Source organism: Oncorhynchus clarkii, chromosome 1 (assembly GCF_045791955.1).
Source record: "Oncorhynchus clarkii lewisi isolate Uvic-CL-2024 chromosome 1, UVic_Ocla_1.0, whole genome shotgun sequence".
NCBI classification, from domain to species: domain Eukaryota; kingdom Metazoa; phylum Chordata; class Actinopteri; order Salmoniformes; family Salmonidae; genus Oncorhynchus; species Oncorhynchus clarkii.
Window position 1 is genome coordinate 51,256,388 of NC_092147.1, and position 22,017 is coordinate 51,278,404.

Sequence of the window (22,017 nt, forward strand, 5' to 3'; positions counted from 1 at the left end):
CGCCTCGGACTTCAGGCCAGGTGTCGGTCGGCCTGACCACTGACTGGGTGCTGCAGATCCTGACTTGCGTGTCTCTCTCTTCGCAGCAGATGGTATTTATGATGCATTTTATCCTTGATGCAGTGTGCACTTGCTGAAATGTTATCTGTACCGATGCATTACGTTTTAATTATCACGCCTGGCTTTGTCTGATAAAAACAGATATGTCGTCTAAGTGGTGTTGGTTGGTCGTCCTCCAAGGGCGCGCGATTATGCGTGTGCGAGTTAAATATAAGTTGATGTTTCTTTTTTATATTTTTTTAATACGTATTTGAATGATCATTTTTTAAATAATGAATTACTCTAGCTGTCGTGTTCTCTAATAACAGCTTCATTTTCATATTTTTCCCCCTTTCAAATAATTCCTTTCAAACTGGTGAGCATGGTTGTTGTCATAATGCCATAGAGCGCTTATAGGAGGCGAATGAAGCATTCAAAAAGGATGGCGTACTCAACGTGTGACGGCATCGTGTAAGTCCCATGTTTTCTCATTCGATTCTACACATCTGTGAGCAGCTTACTTTTATTTACACAGTTTTGGTTTGCTAGAGTGCAATTGCCAGTTCTGAGGTTTGCCTCTCTAAAATTGTCGATGCTATTATTAATATCTCCATCAATTTCCATGTATTCTGATTTGCTGACAGTGGACGAGCTGCGGCGACTAGAGTTGCTTTCACTAATGTTTGGTTCACTAACGTTTAAGAGTTGGGCCTGCTCCTCTCCCTCGGTCTCCCTATGGTAGAAGTAGTTAAAGTTGGACACAATGACAGGCACTGGGAGCGCAATCGTCAACACACCAGCAATGGCGCAAAGGGAACCCACTATCTTGCCCCCTATAGTGACAGGCACCATATCCCCATAGCCCACAGTTGTCATAGACACCACGGCCCACCAGAAAGCTTCCGGTATGCTGCCGAAGTACGACCCTTTCTCCTCGGCCTCTGCGAAGTACACCGCGCTGGAGAAGAGGATGACTCCGATGAAGAGGAAGAATATCAGCAATCCGAGTTCGCGCATACTGGCCTTGAGGGTCTGTCCCAGGATCTGCAATCCTTTGGAGTGTCGTGACAGCTTAAAGATTCTAAACACTCTGACCAGTCTGATAACCCTGAGGATGGCCAGAGATGTCGCCTGCTCCCCCATGCCCTCGTCCTGGTCTTCGGGGTCCTCAGCCAGCTCCGTGCCCAGTGTGATGAAGTAAGGGATGATGGCCACTATATCGATAATGTTCATCATGTTTTTGGAGAAGACTGCCTTGCTTGGGCACGCGAAAAACCGCACTAACAACTCAAACGAGAACCAGATAATGCAAAGAGTTTCAATAATGAAGAAAGGGTCGGTTAGGATGTTTGGTTTGTAGTAAAAGGTATGATTCCCTACAGTCTTAAAACGACCCCTAGGGTCCTCTTTCAAGTCGGGTAAAGTCTCTAAACAAAATATGACTATGGAAATCAGAATTACCATTACAGATACTATAGCAATCCCTCTGGCCGGACCCGAGCTCTCTGGGTGCTCAAAAAGCAGCCAGATCTGACGCTGGAATTCCTTCTCAGGTAAAGGACGTTCTTCCTCCCTGACGAAGCCCTCATCCTCACGGAATTTCTCCATGGCATCCACTCCCAACTCATAAAACTTTATCTCTTCAGAGAACATATCCAACGGAACGTTGACGGGCCTTCTCAGCCTACCCCCGGACTGGTAATAGTAGAGGATGGCATCGAAACTGGGACGGTTTCTGTCAAAGAAATACTCGTTTCTCAGGTGGTCAAAGTAGCGCATCCTCTTCTTGGGGTTGCCTAACAATGTCTCGGGGAACTGGGAGAGAGTTTTGAGCTGGGTCTCGAACCGCATCCCCGCAATGTTGATGACAACTCTTTCGCAGCAGTCGTGGTCTTCATGGTCGGGGGGGTACGCGTCCTGCGGGTGCCCCGGTACGGCTGCCGTCTCATCCATGTTATCTCCTGCCACAACGGTCATCTTGTAGGTCCAAGGAGTTTCGGAATTCCGGTTATCCGGTTAATCTGATTGAACAGGCGGCATTCAGGTTTTGGGTTGATACAATTTACTTCTAAATTCCTCTTCTTTTTCTCCAACTATGTGTTGTCCTAGTCCCCAGATAAGGGGCTAGCTTGCTTTGCCTCAGTGCGGCTCCACTGCGGTTCTCGCTGACTCTACCATTGCTGCTCTCCGCTGCATCTGCTGCTGCTGCCTCTGTTACCCAGTCAGAGAAAAAAAAGAGAAAAGATTGGATCGAAGGAACAGCGGAGATATTTGCTAGCTCAGCAATTTCTACCATTTATTTATTTATTTAGCCTCTAGGCTATATGTCCTGCCTATTTATCAGCGTCCAAAGGGGTAAATTATATTGTTTTATTGGTGATAATCTAGACATAAAGCAATCGAATATGCATATTATAATTGGCAGGGTAAATGCTATATATAGCCTATATAGCAAATATATATATATATAAATATACGCTACCTCACGCAAATAATTAAGCGTTAAATGCACTAAAAGTCATATAGAAAGCAATACCAATTGACTGTCACAGTCTCTAAATACTAGTAACATTGTAACAATAGCCTTGAAATTATTCCCCCTGACCCCTCTTATGACAGACAGACAGACAAGAGTGCACCAGTTTCAATGCTTACCTGCGTCTTGTCCGCGACTCAGCACAGTCATCCAACCGCTAGGACAGTAAGGACTGCCGTAGCTTTGTTGTCATGTGTTAAAACATGAACACTTTACAACGCACCCCACCGCAACACATTGGAGCTTTCCTCTGTGCAGGCCCTGGTATAGACTGAAACACTCAAGACATCACTGTCTGAGCCCATCGTATCGGTAAACTTAAATGTCTTATTTGTCTACATCTTGATCCCGTCGCTTAACATTCGTTGTAAAATCACGCTGGAGTCGGAGAATCGTGAGCAACTTCTGTAGCCTACAGTCACTTGTGCGGTGGGGCACTTCGGTGTGAATGGCTTAGAGCAGGATAAATTATTATGCTGCAATTCGGGGGGGGAGATACATTAAGGGGCAATAAGCGAACCCTTGCCATTTCAAGACATTACCGCATCAGCAGAAATGTCCTGTTACGAGTAGACAAGATGACGAGCATTTTAGAATTTGTTTTTACCTCGAGCCGGCACAGATGGAGGTATCGATTTATGTGAAGATATAATCATTTCTTAATAATGTTCAGTATATTGTTCTTATGTATTCCACATGCAAGGAGAGTGGATGAGGAGATAGAGGGAAGGGGCGAGAGAGAGAGAGAGAGAGAGAGAGAGAGAGAGAGAGGGGGAGGGAGGGAGGGAGGGAGAGAACGGGTTTCGACGCAATGCAGACTGGCTATACTAAAGCACGCTGCCACGAGTGCTCTCTACACCACAAAAAAACAAGAGTATTTGTGTGTGCCAGCACTGGTGCAATATCTGCTCCGCTGGAGGGTGATGAGCAGGTATCTTAATCATTATTTCCCCAAAACCCAACAATGGTCCTAATGATAGGCTACTTATAAACTGATATTCTGGAAAAAGTAGTCTAACTTGGCACGGTCATTACTTTATACAGTTTACATTACAACACTCAACTGTGCGTATTCTAACAGCTCAATTCTGTGAGTGGCCAATGGCCGGAAAGAGCGGCCGCGGTGCAGACCGTTTCTGCACGACAAGGAGTGGCTTGATTCAGCGGCATGGACAGCGGTCGCGAGCACCGCGTCTCAGAACAGACCGCTCGATCATCATCCTCCGGACGTTCCACCCCCTGCCCTTCCTCGTGCATGGTGCAACGTTATGCTGTTGTTTGTCCTGTCAGTCTAATCGATGGGACGAAACACGCAGGTTACTGTTTTAAGATTGATTTGCGTCAAGCTGCACTGAGTTCATTCAAGGACAGGGGGCTTTTCAAATGCAATGAAGTGAGATGACTTTTTTTTTTAGAAGGGCTGCGTGCATGATCGCAAGGGGATTTCTGATCATTTGGGATAAACTACAGTATACCTGTTCACTTGTTTTATAGAACACAATGGGAATAACTGCTTTAGTAACCTGCGTGTTTCGTCCCATCGATTTGCTATGTGTTTTTAAAATGGTCTAATAGGCCTAAACAAACAATAACATATATTTCCATTACTTTTGGAAAGTAGTGGGCCTTTTCATGGATGTGAATAAAAAAAACATATATACGGGTCTCACAGGATGACAGCGAGGACACAAGATCAGTTGGTTACCAAAGCAAGCCCTCTATCATGTAGGAACTATCTTTATTTACGTGCAATCACTGAAAGCATTAGCATGTTTATTTATTAAATCTCAGTTGGTACATTCTAAATTAGCAATCCAAAATACTTCAATCCACTCTATAATATGCTTGCAGAGGCAGGACCTCCTGTTTCTCGTTTTACAGAATAAAAGATCCAATGTTATACAGATAAACTAATCTCAATATTTCACATGGTTTTGTCTGCTTAATTGAAATCTAACATTAATTTGCACGAGACACTTGATCAATAGTTATTGCACTTAGTGCCACCAACTGGTCTGGTGCAGCCATCTATGGTTGCAGTGACTTTGTATTCACACAGCTTCTAAGGACATATACATCACGTTTACATCCCAATTTTATTGCCCCATGTCCGTCAGTTCAGTTCTAGTAGCCAGTTGTTGCCCATGATGGAATCATTTACAGGGCTTGACATTACAGGGCTTCGGACAAGTAGGACAGATTTTTTGCTTGCCTGAAAGCTCAAGTCACTTGTCCAAAAAAACAAAAACTGTCTGTAACACCATGGGACAAAAGGGGACTGACAGTTGTGTGTTTTATGACGCAAAGAACAGAGAATCAATGTCAAGCAAGACCTGAAAGACCTTAGCTATTCCATCTAACATGTTCATGGAATGCATGATGCATATTTTGATTTTCAACATATCAAAATTGGATTTAGAATGATCCAATGTCTTTTTTTCCTGAAAGCAAGGTCAGTACAGGTGCATCAAAGCTGGGACAGAGAAACTGAAAAACATATTCTATCTCAAATAGCCATCACTAGCCAACCTTCACCCAGTACCCTGCCCTAAACTTAGTCACTGTCACTAGCTGGCTACCACCCAGTTACTCATCCCTGCACGTTAGAGGCTGTTGCCCTATGTACATAGACATGGAACACTGGCCACTTTAATAATGTTTACATTGTGTTTTTCCCATTTCATATGAATATACTATATTCTAGTCAAGGTTATCCTATTGAACTATTGCTATACATACACTACAAGTAAAACGTTTTTGAACATCTACTCATTCAAGGGTTTTTCTTTATTTTTTACTATTTTCTACATTGTAGAATAATAGTGAAGACATCAAAACTATAAAATAACACATATGTAATCATTTAGTAACCAAAAAAGTGTTAAACAAATCAAAATATATTTTATATTTGAGATTCTTAAAATAGCCACCCTTTACCTTGATGACAGCTTTGCACACGCTTGGCATTCTCTCAACCAGCTTCATGAGGTAGTCACCTGGAAAGCATTTCAATTAACAGGTGTGCATTCTTAAAAGTTAATATGTGGAATTTCTTTCCTTCTTAATGTGTTTGAGCCAATCAGTTGTGTTGTGACAAGGTAGGGGTGGTATACAGAAGATAGCCCATATTATGGCAGGAACAGTTCAAATATGCAAATAGAAACGACAGACCATCGTTATGAATGGACATGGAGGTCAGTCAATATGGAACGTTTCTAGATCTTTGAAAGTTTATTCAAGTGCAGTCGCAAAAACCAACAAGCTCTATGATGAAACTGGCTTTCATGAGGACTGTCACAGGAATGGAAGACCCAGAGTTACCTCTGCTGCAGAGGATAAGTTCATTAGAGTTACCAGCCTCAAAAATTGCAGCCCAAATAAATGCTTCACAGAGTTCAAGTAACAGACATATCTCATCATCAACTATTCAGAGGGAACTGTGTGAATCAGGCCTTCATCGTCAAATTTCTGCAAAGAAACCACTACCAAAGGAGACCAATATGAAGAAGAGATTTTCTTGGGCCAAGAAACACGAGCAATTAGACGGGTGGAAATGTGTGCTTTTGTCTGCAGTCCAAATTGTAGATTTTTGGTTCCAACCGCTGTGTCTTTGTGAGACGCGGTGTGGGTGAATGGATGATCTCCGCATATGTATTTCCCAACGTAAAGCATGGAGGAGGAGGTGTGATGCTGTGGGGATGCTTTGCTGGTGACACTGTGATTTATTTAGAAATGTAGAAAATTATTTAGAAATGGCTACCACAGCATTCTGCAGCGATACGCCATCCCATCTGGTTTAGGCTTAATGGGACTATCATTTGTTTTTCAACAGGACAATGACCTTAACATACAAATAATTAAAATCCAGACAGAAAATATTTACACAAGAAGCAATCTAATATCACACAGTCAAACTCTCAGTCATTTAGTAAGTTCCCCATTCTGCGATTCTCTCTGTTAATAAACATCGCACGGCCTCCAGGCTACACACCTCCAGGCTGTGTAAGGGCTATTTTACCACGAAGGAGAGTGATGGAGTGCTGCATCAGATGATCTGGCCTCCACAATCCCCCGACCTCAACCAAAATGAGATGGTTTGGGATGAGTTGGACCGCAGAGTGAAGGAAAAGCAGGCAACAAGTGCTCCGCATATGTGGAAACTCTTTCAAAATTGGAAAATCATTCCAGGTGAAGCTGGTTGAGAGAATGTCAAGGGTGTGTATTTTTTTAATATTGATGTCACAAATGTATAATTTGTAGTTCTTTATTAAACATTTAGTTATTTGTTATTTGACTGTGTAAAACCTAGCAGTACTACTTAATTCTCTGAGTGAGACAGATATATAGCGTTTTGCAAAAATATACACTACCGTTCAAAAATTTTGGGTCACATAGAAATGTTCTTGTTTTTGAAAGAAAGGAAACTTTTTTTCCATTAAAATTGTCACGTTCTGACCTTAGTTCCTTTGTTTTGTCTTTGTTTTAGTATGGTCAGGGCGTGAGTTGGGGTGGGCAGTCTATGTTTGTTTTTCTATGTTGTATTTTGCGTTTGGCCTGGTATGGTTCTCAATCAGAGGCAGGTGTCATTAGTTGTCTCTGATTGAGAATCATACTTTTTTCCACCAGTGTTTCGTGGGTGATTATTTTTTCTGTTCTGTGTTTTGTATTCCATCGTTCAGGACTGTTTCGTTTTGTTCTTGTTGTTTTTGTTTTGTGTTCATATAATAAATACAATATGGACACTTACCACGCTGTGCATTGGTCCTCCGATCCTTCTTACTACTCCTCCTCAGAAGAGGAGGACGAGAATCATTACAAAAATCAACTGAAGCTGTCAGTTGCGGACTCCTGAGGCCAGTTGTATTGCTTCTTCAATCAGAACAGTTTTCAGCTGAGCTAACATAATTGCAAAAGGGTTTTCTAATGAGCAATTAGCCTTTTAAAATGATAAACTTGGATTAGCTAACACAACGTGCCATTGGAACACAGGCGTGATGGTTGCTGATAATGGACATCTGTACCCCTATGTAGATATTCCATTAAAAATCTGCTTTTTCCAGCTACAATAATAATTTACGACATTAGTAATGTCTACACTGTATTTCTGATCAATTTGATTTTAATGGACAAAAAATGTGCTTTTCTTTCAAAAACAAGGACATTCCTAAGTGACCCCAAACTTTTGAACTGTAGTGTATATTATTTGTCTCTGGAATGAAAGCATCAAGTGATAGATTTCAAACAAGCCCATGCCATGATTCGATAGTGATAAAAAACATAGCAATCTCTTTTATAAGTTCTTTAAACAATTAAAGCACATTTGACCATTTACCAACATTTCTGAAAATGGATATATAGCGTTTTGGAAAGAAACTTCAAATTTCCACACGTATATACTATTCCATTTTTTATTTTTCATTGGCTGATTGCTACCGACTCCTAAGAATCCCCACCCAGTTGACTACTTTAAAATGGTGGAAGTCCTCAATTGCAACAGTGGAAGTGTCATAATACCCATAAAACCTAGCTGTCAAACAAGGAAATGGTTCCAATAGTTTTTCCACCATTCATTTTTCCCATTGAGGATTTTAGAAATACTTAAAATAAGGACTGTGTTTCATGTCGGCTTACCCTGGCGTGATTCGAAAATACTTATTAGCATCAAAGTAGATATCATGCAAAACTACCAATCGTTGCAATCAATCAATCAAATTTATTTATAAAGCTCTTTTTACATCAGCCGATGACACAAAGTGCTATACAGAAACCCAGCCTAAAACCCCAAACAGCAAGCAATGCAGATTATCCATACACCTTAGCCAAATACATTTAAACTCAGTTTTTCACTTAGGGCCACCACTTTATTTTAAGAATGTGAAATGTCAGAATAGTTTGTGAGAATTATTTATTTCAGCTTTTATTTCTTTCAACACATTCCCAGTGGGTCAGAAGTTTACACACTCAATTAGTATTTGGTAGCATTGCCTTTAAATTGTTTATCTTGGGTCAAACGTTTCGGGTAGCCTTCCACAAGATTCCCACAATAAGTTGAGTGAATTTTGGCCCATTCCTCCTGACAGAGCTGCTGTAACCGAGTCAGGTTTGTAGGCCTCCATGCTTGCACACGCTTTTTCAGTTCTGCCCACACATTTTCTATAGAATTGAGGTCAGGGCTTTGTGATGGCCACTCCAATATCTTGACTTTGTTGTCCTTAAGCCATTTTGCCACAACTTTGGAAGTATGCTTGGGGTCATTGTCCATTTGGAAGACCCATTTGGGACCAAGCTTTAACTTCCTGACTGATGTCTTGAGATGTTGCTTCAATATATCCACATAATTTTCCTACCTCATGATGCCATCTATTTTGTGAAGTGCACCACTCTCTCCTGCAGCAAAGCACCCACACAGCATGATTCTGCCACCCCCTGTAATGGGATTCTTCCTGGGAAGGAGAGGAGGACCAAAATGCAGCGCGGTAGTTGTTCATGTTTCTTTAATTAGAAAACTGAACATGAACACATTACCAAAACAACAAAGTGAAAACCCGAAAACAGTCCCGTGTGGCACAAACACTAACACAGGAAACAACCACCCACAAAAACCCAACACAAAACAGGCTACCTAAATATGGTTCCCAATCAGAGACAATGACTAACACCTGCCTCTGATTGAGGCTTTGGGGATGACCAGTGAAATGTACATGCTGGAGCTCGTGCTACGGGTGGGTGTTGCTATGGGGACCAGTGAGCTGAGATAAGGTGGAGCTTTACCTAGCAAAGACTTATAGATGACCTGGAGCCAGTGGGTTTGTCGAAGAATATGTAGCGAGGACCAGCCAACGAGAGCATACAGGTCGCAATGGTGGGTAGTATTTGGGGCTTTGGTGACACAACGGATGGTACTGTGATAGACAACATCCAATTTGCTGAGTAGAGTGTTGGAGGCTATTTTGTAAATTACATCGCCGAAGTCAAGGATCGGCAGGATAATCAGTTTTACGAGGGTTGGTTGAAGAGTATGCATTTAGGTTTACTAGCATTTCCTTCCAGTTCTCTGCTGCCAATGACTGGAACGAATTGCAAAAATCACTGAAGTTGGAGACTTATATCTCCCTCACTAACTTCAAGCATTGGCTGTCAGAGCAGCTTATCGATCGCTGCAGCTGTACACAGACCATCTGTAAATAGCCCATCCAACCAACTACCTACCTCATCCCCATATTTGTTTTTTGTTTTTTGTTTTTCTCTGCTCTTTTGCACACCAGTATTTCTACTTGCACCTCCTCATCTGCACGTCTATCACTCCAGTGTTAATAGCTAAATTGTAAGTACTTCACCACTTTTGGCCTATTTATTGCCTTACCTTCTTACTTCATTTGCACACACTGTATACAGATTTTATATTGTGTTATTGACTCTACGTTTTTTTTTATCCCATTGTTGTTTTTGTCGCACTGCTTTGCTTTGTCTTGGCCAGGTTGCAGTTGTAAATGAGAACTTGTTCTCAACTGATCTACCTGGTTAAATAAAGGTGAAAAAAAATGTATACAGTGCCTTGCGAAAGTATTCGGCCCCCTTGAACTTTGCGACCTTTTGCCACATTTCAGGCTTCAAACATAAAGATATAAAGCTGTATTGTTTTGTGAAGAATCAACAACAAGTGGGACACAATCATGAAGTGGAACAACATTTATTCGATATTTCAAACTTTTTTAACAAATCAAAAACTGAAAAATTGGGCGTGCAAAATTATTCAGCCCCCTTAAGTTAATACTTTGTAGCGCCACCTTTTGCTGCAATTACAGCTGTAAGTCGCTTGGGGTATGTCTCTATCAGTTTTGCACATCGAGAGACTGACATTTTTTCCCATTCCTCCTTGCAAAACAGCTCGAGCTCAGTGAGGTTGGATGGAGAGCATTTGTGAACAGCAGTTTTCAGTTCTTTCCACAGATTCTCGATTGGATTCAGGTCTGGACTTTGACTTGGCCATTCTAACACCTGGATATGTTTATTTTTGAACCATTCCATTGTAGATTTAGCTTTATGTTTTGGATCATTGTCTTGTTGGAAGACAAATCTCCGTCCCAGTCTCAGGTCTTTTGCAGACTCCATCAGGTTTTCTTCCAGAATGGTCCTGTATTTGGCTCCATCCATCTTCCCATCAATTTTAACCATCTTCCCTGTCCCTGCTGAAGAAAAGCAGGCCCCAACCATGATGCTGCCACCACCATGTTTGACAGTGGGGATGGTGTGTTCAGCTGTGTTGCTTTTACGCCAAACATAACGTTTTGCATTGTTGCCAAAAAGTTCAATTTTGGTTTCATCTGACCAGAGCACCTTCTTCCACATGTTTGGTGTGTCTCCCAGGTGGCTTGTGGCAAACTTTAAACAACACTTTTTATGGATATCTTTAAGAAATGGCTTTCTTCTTGCCACTCTTCCATAAAGGCCAGATTTGTGCAATATACGACTGATTGTTGTCCTATGGACAGAGTCTCCCACCTCAGCTGTAGATCTCTGCAGTTCATCCAGAGTGATCATGGGCCTCTTGGCTGCATCTCTGATCAGTCTTCTCCTTGTATGAGCTGAAAGTTTAGAGGACGGCCAGGTCTTGGTAGATTTGCAGTGGTCTGATACTCCTTCCAGTTCAATATTATTGCACAGTGTTCCTTGGGATGTTTAAAGCTTGGGAAATATTTTTGTATCCAAATCCGGCTTTAAACTTCTTCACAACAGTATCTCGGACCTGCCTGGTGTGTTCCTTGTTCTTCATGATGCTCTCTGCGCTTTTAACGGACCTCTGAGACTATCACAGTGCAGGTGCATTTATACGGAGACTTGATTACACACAGGTGGATTGTATTTATCATCATTAGTCATTTAGGTCAACATTGAATCATTCAGAGATCCTCACTGAACTTCTGGAGAGAGTTTGCTGCACTGAAAGTAAAGGGGGCTGAATAATTTTGCATGCCCAATTTTTCAGTTTTTGATTTGTTAAAAAAGTTTGAAATATCCAATAAATGTCGTTCCACTTCCTGATTGTGTCCCACTTGTTGTTGATTCTTCACAAAAAAATACAGTTTTATATCTTTATGTTTGAAGCCTGAAATGTGGCAAAAGGTCGCAAAATTCAAGGGGGCCGAATACTTTCGCAAGGCACTGTATATATATATATATACTGTGTTACTCTATATCCATGTTAAAACTGGTTATATCCATGACGAGTCTTCTATCTATCTCTATGCTACATACAAATTCGTCCCCTCTCTGCTGTGGGGACGATAAGGTTAACATACAGCTGGCGGGGTTTATGCTGCATCGGCAAGATAGAACAGATAGAACAGGTCAGTGTATATTTGTAAACAACAGCTGGTGCACAAAATCTAATATTTAAGGAAGTCTCAAGATTTTGCTCACCTGAAGTAGAGTATCTCATGATAAGCTGAAGACGACACTATTTAACAAGTGAGTTTTCATCCATAATTTTCATAGCTGTCTATTTACCACCACAAACTGATGCTGTCACTAAGACCGCACTCAATGAGCTGTATAACGCCATAAGCAAACAGGAAAACGCTCACCCAGAGGCAGCAGTCCTAGTGGCCAGGACCTTTAAAGCAGGGTAACAAATGGGTTTTACCTCATTTCTACCATCATGTTAAATGTGCAACTGGAGGGCGAGGGAAAAAAAACTCTAGACCACCTTTATCCACACACAGAGACATGTACAAAGCTCTCCCTCGCCCTCCATTTGGCAAATCTGACCATATTCTATCCTCCTGATTCCCGCTTAAAAGCAAACTAAAGCAGGAAGCACCAGTGACTCGTCAACAAAGAAGTGGTCAGATGAAGCAGATGCTAAGCTACAGGACTGTTTTGCTAGCACAGACTGGAATATGTTACGGGATTCTTCCGATGTCATTGAGGAGTATGTTTACCCAGACTACCCCTCAACTCTTTTTTTTTTACTCTTTTATGTTGCTGCTAATTGAAGTAGTCAATTTTCTTCTTCACATTTGGCTGATCCATCCTGATGACCCCATTGGACATATCTCCAACAGGGTCTCCAGGAGGGATCAGACAATTCAGTTGGAAGTCCCAGCCAGTTGACTACATTAAAATGGTGGAAGCCCTCAATGGCACTGCCCATGCTAATACGGCTGCCCATGCTAATATGGATTTTTGGCCACTGGTGGCCTCTATCATTCTCAATGGACTGCTTATAACATCGCCACCTATAGGCCAATCGGTACCACTCTTTTTGACCAAAAATATTGTCTTCACTGTGAACCCCTGATGACAATTTACAAAGCGGGGTTTGATTGTACACACTATACAAGCAGGAATAAATACACCAATGGCAAATCCCACAACAGTTATGTTTGTTTATAACCACAGACATTGTAATTGAATAAAGTATGCGTAGCCTAATCGATGTATATCCTACAGGGTTAACATTAGGTATGAGTCTAGTATTAATGCTACAACCCAAACAGTGTTATGAGAGTTTAGGCTTACTACACTTTTTATCAATTAGGCTACTTATGGTGCCCCCCCAAAAAGTTAATAATCAATATCCATTTAGGTTTTTACAGTCAACTGGGTACTCAACAACAGGGAAGGTATCTTTGGACATGATCCATTGACAATCCATTGATAGACATTTTCGGGGCCAAACAGCAAGTGGAGTGAGCTCTTAACTGCTAGTATCATTAATAAAGAATGGGCTGTCTTTCCAACCCTCCCTATCTGCACAACGGATCTCCTTGACTTCCTCTCTCTCTCTCTCTCTCTCTCTCTCTCTCTTTCTCTCTTTCTCTCTCTCTCTCTCTCTCTCTCTCTCTCTGTCTTTCTGTCTCTCTCTGTCTTTCCTCCATACTCTCTCTCTGCATAGTTTATTCTGCTAAGATGTGCTGCTAGCTGGTGCTACAAGTGGACCTACCATATTGATTAATTAATATCATACACTTAATATATCACTGTCGCACTTCAATTAAGTTATTGGAGTCGTTTGCAATATTAACTAGTTACTTTAAAGTAAGGACACTCCCATCCCACTTCCTAATTATTGCATGGAACTCCATTCCATCTCATATTGCTCAAATGAACAGCAAACCTGGTTTCAAAAAACAGATAAAGCAACACCTCACAGCACAACGCCTCTCCCCTATTTGACCTAGACAGTTTGTGTGTATGCGTTGTTATGTAGGCTACGTGTGCCTGTAAACATTTTTTTTATGTAGTTCTGTCCTTGATCTGTTCTTGTCTATTAATGTTCTGTACTGTGTCATGTTTCATGTTCTGTGTGGACCCCCAGGAAGAGTAGCTGCTGCTTTTGCAACAGCTAATGGGGATCCTAATAAAATACCTAATAACTAACTGTGCAACTGTGGAATATTCAAATGTGTATTTCAGTACTTTGTAATAGAACTGTTTTGTCACTTGATTGTTTTGTTCTCATTTGCAAACCAAATAAAAAGTGGACCATATTTTTGTTGTTGTTTTACCTTAAACGTATATGTAACACAGGTCAACTAATGTTGAATACTTATCGTTACTATTGAGATTCCAGTAACCAATCATATTTAACTAGTCAAGTCAGTTGAGAGCAAATTCTTCTTTACAATGACGACCTACCAGGGAACAGTGGGTTAACTGCCTGGTTCAGAACAACAGATTTTTACCTTGTCAGCTCAGGGATTCAAGCCAGCAACATCTCGGATACTGGCCCAACGCTCTAACCACTAGGCTACCTGCCACCCCATATTGTAACATGTTTAAAAGTTGACAACTATTACAAATCAACTGTCAGAAGCTGCTTAACGAGCTGTTTATTTTGAGCCAATCAATACTAAAAAAAATGGCCTGGCTCCCCCTCCACTTTGTTAAATAGAAAACCCAAACCCATGGCAGCAGATCCACAAGGTCTGCCATGAGAGGTGACTGTATAGTTCCCTGAAAGAAAAGCACCTTTAGTCAATCTGCTTTCTCTGTGAGAGCTTCCCAACACACAGCCATTAGACACACACAGCTGCACCACATATCGCACCTTCACAAAAAACATGAAGCCATGGCCAAAGGCCAATCAGACTTGTGAACATAATCCCTAGATGTGTATTGCCACTTTCCATGTTGTCTATAGTTTGTGAGGTGTGGAAACAGTTTGTTACTTTTATGTACAGTACTTTCGGAAAATATTCAGACCCCTGGGCTTTTTCCACATTTCGGTAGGTTACAGCCGTATTCTAAAATGTATTCAATTGTTTTTTTTCCTCATCAATCTACACACAATACCCCATAATGAAAAAATAGAGACAGGTTTTTATATTTGCAAATGTATTTATTTTTAAATCTAAAAATGAAATAACACATTTACATAAGTATTGTATCAAATTGTATTTGTTAGCAGATGTTAATGCGAGTGTAGCGAAATGCTTCTGCTTCTAGTTCCGACAATGCAGTAATAACCAACGAGTAATCTAACCTAGCAATTCCACAACTACTACCTTATACACACAAGTGTAAAGGGATGAAGAATATGTACATAAAGATATATGAATGAGTGATGGTACAGAACGGCATAGGCAAGATGCAGCAGATGGTAGTATACACATATGAGATGAGTAATGTAGGGTATATAAACATAATGTGGCATAGATTAAAGTGGCTAGTGATACATGTATTACATAAAGATGGCAAGATGCAGTAGATGCACTAGATGCAGCAGTTTAAATGAGTACAGTATATACATATACATATGAGATGAGTAATGTAGGGCATGTAAACATTATATTAAGTGGCATTGTTTAAAGTGCTAGTGATACATTTTTACATCAATTTCCATTATTCAGACCCTTTACTCAGCACTTTGTTGAAGCACCTTCGGTAGCGATTACAGCCTCAAGTCTTCTTTGGTATGATGCTACAAGCTTGTATTTGGGAGTTCCTCCCATTCTTCTCTACAGATCCTCTCAAGCTCTGTTAGGTTGTATGGGAAGCGTTGCACAGCTATTTTCAGGTCTCTCCAGAGATGTTCGATCGGGTTAAAGTCTGTGTTCTGTCTGGGGCACTCACGAACATTCAGAGATTTGTCCCAAAGCCACTCCTGCGTTGTCTTGGCTGTGTGCTTAGAGTCGTTGTCCTGTTGGAAGGGGAAGCTTCACCCCAGTCTGAGGTCCTGAGCGCTCTGGGGCAGATTTTCATCCAGGATCTCTCTGTACTTTGCTCTGTTCATCTTTGCCTCCATCCTGACTAGTCTCCCAGTGCCTGCTGCTGAAAAACATCCTCACAGCATGATGCTGCCACCACCATGCTTCACCGTAGGGATGCGTGGCAGGTTTCCTCCAGATGTGACACTTGGCATTCAGGACAAAGAGTTTAATCTTGGTTTCATCAGACCAGAGAATCTTGTTTCTCAGGGTCTGAGTCTTTAGGTGCCTTTTTGCCAACTCCAAGCGGGCTGTTATGTGCCTTTTACTGAGGAGTGGCTTCCGTCTGGCCACTACCATAAAGGCCTGATTGGTGGAGTGCTGCAGAGATGGTTGTCCTTCTGGAAGGTTCTCCCATCTCCACATAGGAACTTTAGAGCTCTGTCAGAATGACCATCAGGTTCTTGGTCACCTCCCTGACCAAGGTCCTTCTCCCCCGATTGTTCAGTTTGGCCGGGCAGCCAGCTCTAGGAAGAGTCTTGGTGGTTCCAAACTTCTACCATTTAAGAATGATGGAGCCAAATGTGTTCTTGGGGACCTTCAATACTGCAGAAGTGTTTTGGTACCTTTCCCCAGATCTTTGCCTCGACACAATCCTGTCTCTGAGCTCTACGGACAATTCCTTCAACCTCATGGCTTGGTTTTTGCTCTGACATGCACTGTCAACTGTAGGACCTTATACAGACAGGTGTGTGCCTTTCCAAATCATGTCCAATCAATTGAATTTACCACAGGTGGACTCCAATGAAGTTTTAGAAACATCTCAAGGATGATCAATGGAACCAGGATGCATCTGAGATCAATTTCGAGTCTCATTTGAAAGGGTCTGAATACTTATGTAAATAAGGCATTTCTGTTTTTTAAGTTGAATACATTTGCAAACATTTCTACAAACCTGTTTTCACCTTGTCATTATGGGGTATTGTGTGTAGATTGCTGAGGATCATTCTTTTTTTTGTTATCCATTTTAGAACAAGGCTGTAACATAACAAAAGGTGGAAAAAGTCAAGGGGTGTGAATACTTTCCGAAGGCACTGTATTTTGTGTTGTTGCTTTTTGTGCTATTGCTCTGTCTGTGTTGCTTGTTCTATGTTGCTTTGCATGTGCTCACTGCTCATTGTTTGTCTGTATTGTTGTTGTAATTGTTTATGATATCCTGCCCAGGGACTGTGGTTGAAAATTAGCTGGCTGGCTAAAACCGGCACTTTTACTGAAACGTTGATTAATGTGCATCGTCCCTGTAAAAGTACAAATAAACTCTTAATTCTTGCGCTAGCGCTAGTTAGCAACTTCCTTCAAACTACACGTAGAGACATAAAAGTGGTATCCACAAATTCACCTCACTCTGGGGAAGTACACTGAACAAAAATTGAAAGTGTTAGTCCCATGTTTCATGAGCTGAAATAAAAGATCCCAAAAATGTTCCATACGCACAAAAAGCTCTCAAATTGTATGCACACATTTGTTTACATCCCTGGTAGTAAGCATTTCTCCTTTGCAAAGATAACCCATCCCCTAGACAGGTGTGGCATATCAAGAAACTGATCAGCATGATCATTACACAGGTGCAGCTTGTGCTGCGGACAATAAAGGCCACTCTAAAATCTTGTCAGACAACACAATAACACAGATGTCTCAAGTTTTAAGAATGTGCAATTGCCATGCTGACCACAGGAATGTCCACCAGTGCTGTTGCCAGAAAATTGAATGTTCATTTCTCTACCATAAGCTGCCTCCAATGTCATTTTAAGGAATTTGTGATTACGTCCAACCGGCCTCACAACCGCAGACCATGTGTAACCACTCCAGCCCAGGACCTCCACATTCAGCTACTTCACCTGCGGGGTCATCTGGGACCAGCCACCTGGACAGCTGATGAAACTGTGGGTCCGCAGAAACTGTCTCAGAGAAGCTAATCTGCATGCTCGTCGTCCTCACTAGGGTCTTGACCTGACTGCAGTTTGGCGTCGTAACCGACTTCAGTGGGCAAATTCTCACCTTCAATGGCCACTGGCACGCTGGAGAAGTGTGCTTTTCACGGATGAACTTGCATGGCGTCGTTTGGGCGTGAGGTTGTGAACAGAGTGCCCCAAGGTGGGGTTATGGTTTGGGCAGGCATAAGCTACGGACAACGAACACAATTGCATTTTATTGACAACAATTTGAATGCACAGAGATGAGATCCTGAGGCCCAATGTTGTGCCATTTATCCGCCGTCATCACCTTATGTTTCAGCATGATAATGCATGGCCCCATGTCACAAGGATCTGTACTCAATTCCTGGAAGCTGAAAATATCCCGGTTCTTCCAGGGCCAGCATACTCACCAGAAAGGTCACCCATTGAGCAGATTTGGGATGCTCTGGATCGACGTGTACGGCAGCGTGTTCCAGTTCCCGGCAATATCCAGCAACTTTGCAAAGCCATTGAAGAGGAGTGGGACAACATTCCACAGGCCACAATCAACAGTCTGATCAACTCTATGCGAAGGAGCTGTGTCGCACTACATGAGGAAAATGTTGGTCACACCAGATGACTGGTTTTCTGATCCACGCCCCTACCTTTTTTAAAAGGTATCTGTAACCAGTCATGTGAAATCCATAGATTGGGGCCTAATGAATTTATTATAATTGACAGAATTTATTATAATTGACTGATTTCCTTATATGAACTGTAACTTAGTAAAACCTTAGAAATGGTTGTGTTTTGCGTTTATATTTTTGTTCAGCGTAGATAAAGGGCCTCTTTGCCAAAATCCCGAAGTATCCCTTTAATGTGTGTAAAGGTGCACCAATCCAGAACAAAACAAACACATTGAGGTATTTTCTGAATTGTTTTATAAAAATAAAAAAATTCTTCAAAAGTTCACATACATTTTAACAATCTTACAAAAATATAAATAAATCTTCATGACATTTCATGAGCACAATTGATGTCTCCTTACATGCATACTTAATAAGATTCCTATGGTTAAGTTATTTTACGACTAGTGATTTTAAAACTAGCTTCCCAAGGAACGTTTATGGCAAAATCGGATACTCTGTACAATAAAATAGTTCAATAAAATAAAGGACTATCCAAATAGTTCCTTTGAAATCATCCACGTAAAGGCACACAAAGCAAGATATGTTCGCATTAAGATTCTGAGTCGAGCACAACGATTGAATTTACAGTATAGGCATATTTACAACCATACATAACAGGATATCTACAGTAGTCATTTCATAGTTCATTGAATGGACAGCAAAATTCTTTGAAAGGTTAATTGATTTTCAAAGATTATCGGTTTCCTAAAGGCAGAGGCTCCAAACCCGTATTTCCTTCAGCGAGCTCCCCATTGGATGTTGCATCAGCACCTGTCATCTCACATTGCTGGCCAATTGTTCATGGAGACATGTCATGTGTGTTTTTTATTCACTCTCTTGACTTTTTCAGTTACAAGTACATCTAGATTTGGAAAAGCCATGCCTGCATTTCCTTTCAAGCGGAGCAGAAACGCAATGGTCTTTGATCTTGTCCCCTGGAAGTAAAAAGAAGATCATGTTTTTTTTCTTTCTGTGGTGACATTCCATCACTTCTGTCTAAAATGTCCCTATAAAGCTTTTTAGGGAAAATGTATACACAGTCATAAGTAAATAATACACACACTTACATCAGCATTTCTTTTCAAGTGGAGTAGAAAGGCAGTGGTTTTTGATCTTGTCCCCTGGAAGTAAAAAGAAGATCATGTTTTTTTGTGTGTGGTGACATTCCATCACTTCTGTCTTAAATGTCCCTAAAAAACTTTTTTTATGGAAAATGTATACACAGTCACAAGTAAATTATACACACACTTACATCATCAGCAACGTCTTGCACACGTAACGTAAACAGCTGCTTGAATGTTTTACCTGAGAAGCGTCTGCTGCGCGATTGCGTTTCAACCACACAGTGGCGCTCCGAGTTCAGAAATTCTATAAACTCTCCAAAAGCAACCCAGTTTTAGAAGTTGTTGTAGCCACTCAACACTGTACACTACTGACCTGTAATACAGTTTCAGGCCTACTGAAGGTGTCAAACAAATTCATTCCAGCTATTTTAAGATTATATGCCAACAAACACCGTGCGTAATAGGGTGGGTAAAACTGCGTGTAGTTATTCAAACGTGCACATAGGCCGGACACTGACCTGACATTACTGTTATGAAGCATTAGGCCAACTGAAGGTATTCAACAAATGAATTCAAGTTATTGAGAGATTGCATGCCAACTAACTGCTTGCGTAAAAGCGCCCGTAAATGTTCTAAGGCTGGCTACTCACCGATATGGTTTTTTTCTGCCCAGCTAGGGCGTTGCTTGTTTTTTCATACATCTGTCAGCTTGCCAGTGTAATGTTCAAATGGGCTAAAGTTAGTAAATCTGAGTGTCTCGAGAGAATCATCTTCAATGTACTCTGATTTGGCGAGGGACTGTTTGCTGTCGCTGGTCGATTTGAATTCGCCAAATGAAGTATTCTGTTGACCACAAGTCACGTGAGTATACACGGCGGTGTCCTCATCATTGCGTTCTCTGTGATAGAAGTAATTAAAATTGGAAACGATGACAGGGACAGGTAGGGCTATGGTCAGCACTCCGGCGATGGCACACATCGATCCCACTATTTTGCCGCCAATAGTAACCGGGCACATGTCTCCGTATCCAACCGTAGTCATGGACACCACCGCCCACCAAAATGCGGCGGGGATACTCGTGAATCCCGATTCAGGGTCGTCTGTCTCTGCAAAGTAAGCAGCGCTGGAGAACAGAATAACCCCTATGAGAAGAAAGAATATCAAAAGACCTAGTTCGCTGATGCTGGCGTTGAGTGTCTGGCCCAAGATTTGGAGACCCTTGGAGTGCCTGGAAAGTTTGAAAATCCTGAAGACTCGAACCAAACGGATTACTCTGAGTATGGCTAACGACATGGCCTGCTCGCTTCCCGCTCCCTGTAGCTCAGCGAGTTCAAGTCCAAGGGTGATGAAATAAGGAGCAATCGCTAATATGTCAATGACGTTCATTGCGTTTTTGAAGAAAGCCGGTTTGCTAGGGCACGATAAAAACCTCATGAGAAATTCAAAGGAAAACCACACGATGCAAAGTGACTCAACCATAAAAAACGGGTCTGTCAACGGATTTTTTTTTTTGTGGCGAGTAGTCCCATTCGTGATGAGGTGATTACTGAGTTCTATGTCTGTGCTGTGATCTTCCCTGAACCGTGGCAATGTCTCCAAACAGAAGATCAGTATGGATATCAAAATCACACTGACTGATACAACAGCGATCATCCGGGCAGGCCCCGAGCTGTCGGGGTACTCAAACAACAACCACATCTGGCGCTGAAACTCGTTGTCAGGCATCGGACGTTCCACCTCTCTGATCATACCTTCATCTTCTTTGAACATCTCTATGACCTCCTCTTCGATTTCATAAAATTTGATTTCTTCCATGAAAATGTCCATGGTAACGTTGACAGGTCTCCTAAGCCTTCCCCCGGACTGGTAATAATAAAGGATGGCATCAAAGCTGGGTCTATTCCTGTCGAAAAAGTACTCATTTCTCAACGGATCGAAGAAGCGCATCCTTTTACGTGGGTCTCCCAATAGCGTAGAGGGAAAGCGCGAGAGGGTCTTCAGTTGAGTTTCGAAGCGCAGCCCGGAGATGTTGATGACGACCCTCTCGCTGCACTCCTGGTCGCCCCGCTCCACGTCGCAATCATCTTGGTACAGGGGAGGGACTACCACAGTCTCGTCCTGGTTCTCACGGGATACAACAGTCATCTTTTGCCCCTCTCAAGGGTGAGCGCTTCACTCACCTCCACGGCCCCCACTGTCACTTTCTCTCGGTAGTTTTTCTTTCTTTCTTTCTCTCCCTCTCTTTCTTTGGGTAATGAATCCAAGTAAATCCTCACTGTATCACTCCAGCCTCCCAAATGGTATGATTAATTACTCCACCATATGTTTTTTTCTGCCCAGTAAAAGTTTTCTTGTTGGTTTCCCCCATTTAAATCAATAAACTTGTTGTAGTTGCAGACGGTCCTGAAATACTCTCCAGTCTGTCTACTTGCTACCGTTGGCTGTCTACAGTATTGGCTATCATATTCACACCATTTTAAACAGCCAGAAGCCCTCCCCAAATTGACTGACGTGATGACACTCGCTGCACTGTCCACTGCTCACTTACTTCTCTCTCTGTGTCATGTTGTTGAATCTAACACA

General features: G+C 41.8%; 2 protein-coding genes across 5 annotated transcripts; both read right to left on the reverse strand.

Annotated features, from left to right (window-relative positions):
- Positions 1-250: 250 nt before the first annotated feature.
- On the reverse strand, positions 251-2,016 carry LOC139416538 (potassium voltage-gated channel subfamily A member 1-like). Its single transcript, XM_071165275.1, has one exon. The coding sequence runs from the start codon at positions 2,014-2,016 to the stop codon at positions 538-540; it is 1,479 nt and encodes a 492-aa protein (XP_071021376.1). The 3' UTR covers positions 251-537.
- A 16,585-nt stretch (positions 2,017-18,601) lies between these two features.
- Positions 18,602-21,887, reverse strand: LOC139408606 (shaker-related potassium channel tsha2-like). Of its 4 annotated transcripts, XM_071152712.1 has the most exons (4): positions 20,085-21,876; positions 19,676-19,738; positions 19,438-19,491; positions 18,625-19,305 (listed from the first exon to the last, which is right to left on the reverse strand). In XM_071152712.1, exon 1 carries the CDS (start codon positions 21,577-21,579, stop codon positions 20,128-20,130), a length of 1,452 nt encoding a protein of 483 aa, XP_071008813.1. In that variant the 5' UTR covers positions 21,580-21,876; the 3' UTR covers positions 18,625-19,305; positions 19,438-19,491; positions 19,676-19,738; positions 20,085-20,127. The 4 variants fall into 4 exon arrangements, with proteins under 4 accessions (XP_071008785.1, XP_071008803.1, XP_071008795.1 ...); XM_071152684.1 differs by lacking the exon at positions 19,676-19,738 and having other exon boundaries at positions 18,602-19,305; positions 20,085-21,887; XM_071152702.1 differs by having other exon boundaries at positions 18,608-19,305; positions 19,676-21,882.
- Positions 21,888-22,017: the final 130 nt, after the last annotated feature.